Source organism: Drosophila erecta, unplaced genomic scaffold, assembly GCF_003286155.1.
Source record: "Drosophila erecta strain 14021-0224.00,06,07 unplaced genomic scaffold, DereRS2 tig00000021-arrow-pilon, whole genome shotgun sequence".
NCBI lineage: Eukaryota > Metazoa > Arthropoda > Insecta > Diptera > Drosophilidae > Drosophila > Drosophila erecta.
In genome coordinates this window covers 13,375,367-13,385,897 of record NW_020825198.1, presented here as the reverse complement: position 1 = coordinate 13,385,897, position 10,531 = coordinate 13,375,367, and the positions used below count along the sequence as shown (strand labels likewise).

Here is a 10,531-nt window from a genome sequence, read left to right as displayed (position 1 = left end):
TTCAAACAGATACGGCAAAATTTAGAAAGAGTGGAGTGGGGCTGGGAAGGACGGGCATAGCAATTTCATCTAAATTCAAATCGACCAAAAACGTTTAATAACAAATTTAAAAACTCATCACACTGCTGATGCTGTGCTGTTGGTGCACTGGCATTCAACAATGTTGCACTTTGATGTCCGTCGAGATAACACACACAAAACAATTCGCACGGCATTTTCCAAAATGCAGTCGTCAATCAACAGTGTGTGTGGAAAACAGTTTGGAAAAGCAGGCAAGGGTGGGGTGTCCGCAAACCAGACTGAATGGAGTCCACTCATAATTGAATTTGGCCGGCGTGGAGTGTCGAATTTTGGGGGTGCAGCTCCAGGTCATCGCTCTATATGCCGTATTATTGAAATTCATTGTGATGCATTCGAAATTCGAAGGCTCCAAATGGACCAACCCGTGGTCGAATGCCAAACACACATGCGCTTCCAAAAGTTCCTATCCAATTAATACTATTATTTAATTGTTTCGGACATCTTTTAATTTCACAGATATTCAAACACAATGTTGTATATAAATGTGCATCTATTCATTTAATTATAACTATACCAGCTAAATCACATAAGTAATCAATTTAGTTATAATTAAACAAGATAAACAACATAAATAATCAAAATATTTCAAAAACTGCATGCTTTATGCCTTCATGAATGCCATAAAAAATAAGGTGCCTCAAATTAGAAAGCGTTTAACATTTCAGTTTAAATACATTTTTTAAAACCAATCGGAGGTCAACTACTTGTATCCAAGCCCTTAGAAAACCCACCAACTCACGCACAATATCCCTCTGCAGCTTTCCCAGAGATAATGCCTCGATGAATACTGTTTAAAATTCATTTCAGCTTATCATCAGCTTGGGCGGGGTGCAGAAAAACTTTGTTCGCCAAATGGAATTCACGCTGGAAAATTGCGTTTTCAACGAAAATGAGTTTTAATTGCAACTTCTCCTAATGCTGCCAACACACGAAACGAGGCGAGTTCTGCAGAGTGGGAGTTGAGTTTTAAATCGAGGGACTGGGTTGGTTTTTTGGTGTGGGTTTTGAGTTTGGGTCGGTTTTGTTCTGGTGCGTTGGTATTTCAGCACACGTATCCTCTTAAATGGCGGCATGTTATGTTCTTTATGATAATTCGTATGAGCAAGTGCAGGTTCTGGGTTTCGAGTTTTGAGTTTTGAGTTTGCCACTGTTTTTTACTGGCCAAATCCGTTGGAAAACAGACTGCTGTCGTTGCAACTGCGATTTGCTGATTGACCAGAGACCACAAATTGCGCGGTCTGAAATTTGTGTATTTAGCCTGTTTACCCAAGCGGAAAATGCTGCAAAACACGACGAAATTCCTAACTGCAAATGCATTTTGTGCAGCGGATTCGAGCATCGATTTCCTCGTCGCCTTTTTCGCGAATTATGTAGTGATCACAATCGCAATTGTTCTATTACTTTCACTATTACTTGCCGGAAAAAATCTTTCCCAAAAATTAACTCCGTCACAAATAGCTCGCGGCTCTAGGCCAAATGCACAAGAGCTGTGAGTTTGCATCAAAAAATAAAAGCGCGCATTAAACGCATTCTGCATGTAGCTGATAAAGGTTCGTTATAGCCTTGAAAAACAATCTACTGATGTAGCACTTTTTCATTGTATTTTGTACACTTATTTGTATCCCTTAAATGATGCACATGAATGCAATTTTTTGCCTTCTTCGAGCGACATGCAATATTCTCGCTAAAAAACAGCGCAGAATATAAGAGCTCCGAAATTGCCGGTGCCCGAGGTGCAGTACTCGTGTCCGCAGTTGCTCGTATTTGTTTTCAATTAAAATAAATATTACCATAACCTATAAAATAATTGAAAAACAATTTAGCATTATTGCGCGCAGGTTGGCCCATTCGAAGCAGAGATTCCCATTGCTTTTTCCCAGGAGTAGCGCATGATTCCTCGACGTGTCCGTGTCCGTGTCCGCTGCTGTTTTCCGATTTCTGTTTACTGTTTGTCAGTCGTTGAGGTTGCAACTTGCCACAGCAACCGGCTGCTGGAATGGTGGGTGTTGCACAGGACTCATGGCAGATTTACACGCCTTTATTTGCCGAGTAGGGCCAAGTCGAAGGGTATATGCTCGATCAATGGTTTCATCACTCTTCCAATACGCCCAATTCATATATTCACTACGCTTTCTCCACTTAATAATATTTTTTAAATAAAAAAAAAATTAAAATCGAAAATTGTAAAAATGTTTGAAACATGTGCACCAAAATCCATACATATAAATTATACATTAATATCATATTTGTGCATGGACTTCAAATATTTAAGCAGAGTACTCGTGCAATCGGCTTTCCCATTGACCCCTTTTTTCCTTTCATTTTAATTTTAATTTAAAATATTTTTGCAAAAGTTGCCAACGCACTTGCCCACCCACACACACACACATTCGCTGTTGGGAAATTTCGTTTACTTTGTGGGTCTTATATTTTGACATAATTATACACACACGCACACCACCGCGCATTTATACATGTTTTTTAATTTTGTGCGTCGTTCTCACATGGGCGAAATGTGCGAAAAAAATAAAAAATCTGAAACTGAAAATCTTCTTAAGCTACAACAACAATTATAATAATTATTTAATTAAAAATGCTGTCGCTTGAGTTGGTGCTGCAGTGGCTGCTAGGCGCTTGATTTTTCCCCTTTACGCGATTTTTGTGCAACAGAAATTGCATTTACGAGTGCTCGGCACTTGAGGGAAAATTAATCTATTTTAAGTGTGTGCAACACAGGAGCAACGGAGTTGGAATCGGTCCACAAATGGAGGCAGGTTAATGAGTTTTGGACTTTCAGCAACAGAATATCTTAAATACACACAATGTATTAACCCTGTTTCGCCATAAATAAGTTAATGATTCTGCACAGAATCGTTTATAATAATTGAATGCACTGAAGATAACTCCTGCAATCCGATATAGTTATCCGATCTGCGTGTTGTCGGATTGCGTATCCCTACAAACATTGTTGCAACCTTAAACCGTTTCCTGCTTTGTTATCTATGTTACTGCCTGGAAGATATTTCCCAACATGACCTCATTTTCCGCCCCATGTAGGGAAACAATCGGGGAAAACAATTGCCCGAAAAGCGGTAGCTTGTCAGATTGATTACCACTCGATTGTTGGGAAAGTCTTGCACAATTCCGAGGGCCACGAATATCCACATCGACTGCAATGACGATTGAATGACCATAATGAGTTGAGTTTTTAGGTAGATCCCGCCCGAGTTACACGTTCAGTATCTTTCTGGCTTGCAAATGGCATTCGTATGGGACGCAGCATAAAAATTCGCATTAGGCGCACAAAAACGGTTGCAATTGTACCCAGTGTGTTCTGGACACCTTTGTATCTCTGGGCGCGGATGCCTGCTAATCTCTTATAACATTTCCATTAATACGCAGTTGGTAGTCCCCTCCCTTCCCTGCCCCTCCCTAGCCGACTGCCTGCCAATGCCAAATGATGAGAAATTAATGTGAGTCGAGCAGGAGAACCAAGCCCCTGAGCTCACAGCATGGGCCTAGCGTCACGGTATTCTTCACAGTCTTCTCCTCGCAGCGGGACAATTGGGCACCGGTTATTGTTAGGAAATTTCACAGCACTCGGCATGGGTCCATGGGTCCATGGGTCCATGGCTGCATATCCATGGGTCCGCCGAGGTAGAGCTGTGCAGCTTCGGGCCCAGAGTTATGGCCATTGTAAGGTGTAACAAAAAACCCAAAAGATGCACACAAATTTTGTCAAATGAATACTGTCTTTGGGCACCTTATGAGTTTCCGTGGAGGGAGGAGCGGTTGAATCCGTCTGTGGCTGGGTGTCTTCACGCCCCGGGCTTAAGTTTCACGTGTTACCTGCCTCGGGTTTTATGGCCGACCATGGCTAAATGGGGTGATAAGTGAATCCGCAGCCGACTAACTTAATGCTAAGATGAGGCATTAATCCGCAGAGAACTTGTAACCGATTCCTTTCTTATTATTAAGAAATCATATTATCGTAGGCATCAAGTATATTTCTTTTATACCGCACTGAAAAGTGTAGTGCCCTACTTTAAAAACTAGAATATTCCCTTCATTCTTGAAAGAAACCAGCCGCCGAAGCTAACACTTTGTAATTGTGGCAGCAGCGTTATGAAGCGGAAAAATGAAATTACCAGCTTCTATGAAAGCGGCCCAAAGAATAAATTTAAGTGTTAAATCTAGCCTTTCTTTTCTCTCTCTCCCTAAACCTTTTTTCATCCATCTGACCAAAAATCATCGGTTTCGCCCCCAAGTTTGACCTCAGAAAGACATTCAAGACCACGTTAATTGAGCTTCGGAACGAAGACCAAAAGCCAACTATAGATAACAACATCTGATAAATGGCGGGCCGAATCGAATACGAAATCTCAATCTCTCTGAACTCTAAACCTGGTCGGGGGCTCTCGGTTTTGGAACAATTGTGAAATGCTTTAATTTCTGAAGTACCTTTAATGAGCATTTTCAACATGGTCATCATACAATCAGCCAGCCAGTTGGGCCACAATGGTCTCCAATATACATGTGGACCATTCGAGCTTGGGTTCGATAATTATTGCCTTCGGGTAGCTGGGGCTTCGAGGTTCCGAGTCTTCACTCAGAATCCGTTTGGGGCCGCAATCTGTAAATGTATCTCGGTGTGGTAGTCCGTATCTTTGAGACCATATCGTCATGTATCTGTATCTGCTATCTGCGGCTGAGACTGTGCTGAGGCGAATTAATGATTACATTCGCTTTTGCTTCGTGGCTTGATCCACTAACCCTTGCCAGCGGCCCCTTCGGTAGCTCTTTCACTCAACTGGGGGCCATGAAAGGAAATTGTAATGATCGAAATCAAAATGTTTTCGTTACTTTGCCTCCTAATGAAGCTTGAATAGTGCGAATGACTCTCAAGTCTCAGCTCTCTCTCGTTCTCGAGTCCCGAGTCTCGAATCTCGAGTACACGCGCCTTTTAATCGAAATTTGATGATGGATTCCCCGCCAGCCGCCGGAATCCAGCGGGGAAATCAGTCAGAGGTTGAGTATCTGGTCTTAACTCTTTCTTCGCCGCCTTTATCGTTGGCCATTTGGGGGGCTTGGTTCTGGCCGCTATTTGCCTTTGTTATTTATTTATTGTTATTGCCGTACATACGAGTACATGGCTCGCTGGAAGTTCTGAAATGATTTCTATTTTCGTAATTGTCTAAATAGGTTTCGATTTGGCTTGAAATTGAGCAGAAAGAAAACCAACAAAAATAGGGTTCTTGAGGGTTCCCAGGGGCAAACTTCGTCGGTGAGTTGGCAACTTTCTGGTTCGCCAGGTGACAGCTGCATTGCAGGTGACAATGAAGGGGTGGCCGTACCTATATATACTACTGTATGTATATAGTAGTTACACATGTGTTTGCCTGCACATTCAGTTGAAAATTATACCGCTTCCCCACTTGCCACGCTCTGCTTGAGTCGGGCCTGCAAAAGTTTCCAAGCTTGTTACTATTGAATAATAGTATATTAATTTTGTTGCATTTTTTATTCCCCCGAGCACGGCATGCAAGCCCTCAACTTACTTTTAATTGAATTGAAAGTCAAAAGTTTTGAGCTCGTGGAAAAAAAGTGAAAATGTCGAGACAAATTGACACAGAGGAAAAGTTGCCGGTGCAAAGGGAAAATGTATAATTAAAAGCAAATTTCCACGGCAGTGTGCCGGCTGAAAGGAAAATGGAAAATCTGCTAAATTAAGAGCAGAATGAACACACACAGACGTATTTTTGTTTTCAAATGAGTTTTGTTTTCATTGCGTATATTTTCTGTTTTCGTTTGATATTTTGTCTTGTCGCTTAAATTTGCATAAATTTCTTGTTCTAACTAATACATAAATAGTTGTTTGCATCTGATTCGATTTTGCATTTAACAATAAATTAAATAAGTTAAAATTAAGCTTACGTTGACTCTCAGTGCTTTGTTGTCTTTATCTAAACTCGTATATCATTTACAATTCATCTTAGAGACTACGATTAACTTATGCTCGGAGGGGGACGAGGAAAACAGTAGTGTTGGCAAAGTGCTGATAGAATTGGAGATCCTTCAGTGTTCTATAGGTTCGAAAGAGTGCTTTAAAGTTAGGTATGTACAAGGCAAGATTTTCTCTGACTTAATGCCTAGGTTGTATTTCGATTACAGCTACTACAATGTTTTCCTTACGCCTAACTACACGCTAATTGTCTCTGGAGGGGAGGGAGTGGTTTTAGTGTGTTTTTTGGGGGTTTTGGCATCACAGTGTTGGGCAGCGGACTACTAAGCATAGATGCTCAGCTGCCTGCGTCTATAGGTCGAGGATCAGTGCGTGAACTGACGCAGTGTGTTGTTGTTCTGCTGCTGCTGCTTCTGCGAGGCGGACTTCTGCTGGAAGGATCTGCGTCCAGTGGTGGCACACAATCCATTCCGCAGGGGCAAAGCTGGTGGCATCGGTGGCGGCGTGGGCGTCTTGCTGCGGCCCAGTTGCTCCAACGGCATCGAGTAGTGGGTATTGCTGTAGATGTAGTTGTGGTCCAGGATCTCGCTGCCCATCTCCTGATCGTACATCTCACGCTGCTTGAAGTGCTCTTGGGTCAGTCGCAGTTGCGGCTGATTTGGTCCACCCAACGGGGCACCATGCACCATGGGCACATCCGCGTACGAGTAGCAGGAGTCACCCACTGTAGCCGTGGCCGCGAGGAACTGCGGCTTGGTATAGTGGTTCAGCTGGGGATTCTGCTGATGCACATCCCGACCCATGGTGGCCGACTTCATGTGCAGCACGAATGAGGCACTGTCGTCGATGGCTCCCTGTGACACCAGGGCCTTGTTGTTATTTAGCTTCTTCTCACTGACCATTGTGGCAGTGGGCACCACCAGCTGCTGGAACTTCTGCTGGGGATCGATGGCGCCCAGGTCGTTGACAGGCATCGGGCACATTCCATAGTGATGGGTAGCTCCGGGATGATGAGGCGCGGTGTAGGTGTTGGGGAACGTGGAGTGGATGCCCAGGGAGCAGGGATGATGCTGATGCCGCGACATGTAGTCCTCGTCGCAGAAGGTCTTCTGGTACTCCCGCTCCTTGCGGCCCAGCGCCGAATTGCCCCACAGACCGCCCTTGATGGCTTCGCGGATCTTATGGCGGCAGCGGTACAGAACCAAGGCCAAGGCGGTGATCGTGGCAGCAGATCCCACCAGGAGAGCTCCAATCAAGGCCTGCTTGCGAGGATCGGCATGGGTGCATCCCATCATGGCGGGATTCAAATGGCGCAAGGACTCGCCGCGCAGACGTTCGGGGAACTCGCACAGCAGTTCGGAAACATCATCCTGACTGGCATTCTTGGCCACTAGCAGATTGTGCAGCCACATCACGCGGCAGTCGCAGGACAAGGGATTTTCGGAGAGGTCCAGAGTCTGCAGATCCTTCCACGGGAACAGACCTTCGGCCAGGGAAGTCAACGCATTGGCCTTAAGCACCACATGCTTCAATTGGGACAGTCCACTGAGGGCACCCTCTTGCACCTCCAAGAGCATTTTGTTGGACGATAGATTCAGATACTCCAGGTTACCATTATCGCCGAAAGCTCCGGTCATCACACGCTTCAGTTTAAGAGCTCCATTCACCTCCAGGCGCTTAAGTTGCTTCAGGCCCATGAAGGCGCCTTCGCTGATCACCTCGAAGTCGTTTTGACCCAGGGACAGCTGCTCCAGACGAACCAGCTTGCTGAGACCCACGGAGGGAATGCGATCCAGACGATTGTCGGAGAGATCAAGAATGCGCAACTCCTGCAGGCCCAGGAAGCTGTCGTGGGAGATGTTGCGTAGACTGGCACCCTTGAGCTCCAGGCGAGTAAGTCCTTTCAGGTCCTGGAAGGCACTGGCCTGAATGCTTTGCAGTGTGTTCATTCCGAGGAACAGCTCAGCCAGACTGGGCATGGCCTGGAAGATCACGGGATCGGGAACGGTGGTCAAGGCGTTATCGTCCAGATAGAGAATGCGCAACTGGGAGAGTCCATCGAAAGCCTTGGGATCCAGATAGCCAATGCGATTCTCGCCCAGATTCAGCTCCTCGATCTTCAGGAGAGGAGTGAAGGTGCCCTGGTGGAGCTCCGAGATTTGGTTACCACGCAGATTGAGGACCGTAACTGCCGACAGACCAATGAAGGTCTTGTTGCTGATCTGACCAATCTTGTTGTGATTCAGATGCACCTCCTGCAGCTTCTTCTGGTAGGCGAAGGTGCGCTGCGGAATGGTCATCAGGTGATTCGAGGACAGATCGAGGAAGGTCAGCTCCGCGTAGAACTGGATGGACGAGTCGATGGTCTTGATCTTGTTGCTCTTGATCACCAATCGCTGGATGGAGGGATTCAGAGCGATGGGCAGCACGTCCAGCTGGCCCTCGCCGCATTGCACCACCAGGGTATTATCATCGCACTGGCAACCGGGCGGGCAATTGGCCAAACCCGCCGCAGGCTCCACTCCAATGCTGGCCAAAATGCACCAGATGCCCACGAAGGCGATCATCATGTTTCGCTGCATCTTGGGGTCTCTGATTCTCTTTTGATTTCTGTCTTTCAGTTTTCTTCACTCTGTGCTGCTGTTCAATTCTTTCAGAGTTTTCGTGGGGATTTTCAGTTTTCCATAGTGCTGCGGGTAGACAAACGAGGGAAAAATTTTCTAAATTAGTTTCTGTCTTTTCGGTGAGTTCGGTTAATTAGCCTATTTTCGTGGAACTATTTCTATTGATTAAAATTTACAGAGTTCCTGAAGCAAGCATTTTTATGTTTTCACTAGTATCTCATCTCAGATATATTTTTAGATTTGGTCTTTATTGCTTTCTGGAAAAATATATTTCAAGTTGCTAATGTTTCGGACCCAATAAATTCACATGCTAGAATTTTCAAACTGATTAAATATTTTAATTTAACTTTACAGTCAGGCTAGACAAATTTGACGAACTTTTCTATTATAAAGTTCCACTATTAATTTTTCTATTTTATAGTTTCTGGCAGCCTAACTTTATTTTATGAAACTTTTCTGCCCCTAGTGCTCATAATCTTACACTTTTTCATCACTTTTATACATTGCAAATTATGTGCCACAAGTGAAACTTACCTATTGTTTTTCTTTGACGATTGTTTGGCAACAACTTCTGGTTTTCAGCAGATCAAATCGTTGGTGAACAGAACATAAAATGCAAAATGCAAAATGCAGTGTTTCGGGTTTTGTTTGTATTTTGTGATGTGTTTACGTTTTCACTGTTTCACTTTGGGAAAATATATTGAATAGCCAATTTTTGTTTTTGTCACCTTTGCTTAACTAAAACATGTGTGTTGTTCAAATTAAAATTGGGTTTGTTGTGTTGCTTGTTTCGTTTTTTGTTTGCTGATTGTTTGTGAAACGTGCGCGATAATCCAATGGTTCGCTTTGACTGCACGCTTCAAGTTGTTGTTAGGCGTTCGACGGTTTTCCGTTTGGGTTTACGTATTTCGTGTTACCAACTCTGGTAAGAGAGAGGAACTTGGTCGCAACTGGGTCTAAATAGCTGGCAGACAACCGCTCACGACGAGGCAACGAACTACACTGATTTTACGAAGTGCCTGCTGCACAAACGATACCTCGGCTGCCCCGTTTTGCCGGGGTGGTTGAGCGGTACAGAGCGGTAACAGAGCCGTTTGAGCGGCATAGATGGTGGCACTGGTGGTGATGGCGGTGGTGGCAGTGGTGGCAGGCAGCTGCATCGGTTTTGGGTAAAAAGAGCGGCGTGGCTGAGGCGAGACGGCCTTGCGAAGACGTCCTCTCTCAGATAAACCCGCCAGCAGGTAGTCGGAACTGGTTTTGAGAGTCGGATACGTTGTATCTATAGCCACTCAGTGTCGCGAGTTTCACTCGAAGTTTCCACTCATTTATCTGGCTATACGTGCCTCATGTATCCAGGCTCGCTCTCTGGCAATTGCAACACACCCGTTGAACGAGCCGCACGTCCTCGACGAAATGCGGTCGTCCATAAGACCCAAAACTAGGACTGAAATAGTCAACGGAAAAAAAAAGAAAACAACTGGAGAGAAAACTAAAACAGCCAAGTGCTGTGGCATAATTAAGACTCCATAAAAAATACATGCTCCTCCGCAGAAAGGAGCTAGATGGATATTTATGGGTTGCAGACATGTCCTGGCCTAAGTGGAGCCTTTTAGTGCGGTTTACAGTCCAAAAGTGACGCACTTGAAATTGATATTTTTGTATCTGTGAGTCTGGGACACGAAAGTGTTGCACTCGAGTATTTCCCGAAAATATTGTGTCATCTGATACATTCGAGATGCATTTCTCATTCTTGGCAGGCAGAGCAAACAACTATTTACAACTTGGCAAAATCAAAAAAAAAGAAAAGAGAACGGGAAAAAAACAACTGTGACAACAAGAAAATCAACTTTAAATGGCCATAACT

At 44.5% G+C, this 10,531-nt stretch overlaps 1 protein-coding gene across 1 annotated transcript; it reads right to left on the bottom strand.

Moving 5' to 3' along the window:
* Nucleotides 1–5,866: 5,866 nt before the first annotated feature.
* On the bottom strand, nt 5,867–9,799 carry LOC6545285 (protein slit). Its single transcript, XM_001972592.3, has 2 exons — nt 9,202–9,799; nt 5,867–8,733 (listed from the first exon to the last, which is right to left on the bottom strand). Exon 2 carries the CDS (start codon nt 8,623–8,625, stop codon nt 6,409–6,411), a length of 2,217 nt encoding a protein of 738 aa, XP_001972628.3. The 5' UTR covers nt 8,626–8,733; nt 9,202–9,799; the 3' UTR covers nt 5,867–6,408.
* Between the last annotated feature and the right edge of the window lie 732 nt (nt 9,800–10,531).

What these genes read in the sequence shown, in the direction of transcription:
- LOC6545285 (XM_001972592.3), bottom strand. Translation starts at nt 8,625, where the DNA reads ATGCAGCGAAACATGATGATCGCCTTCGTGGGCATCTGGTGCATTTTG.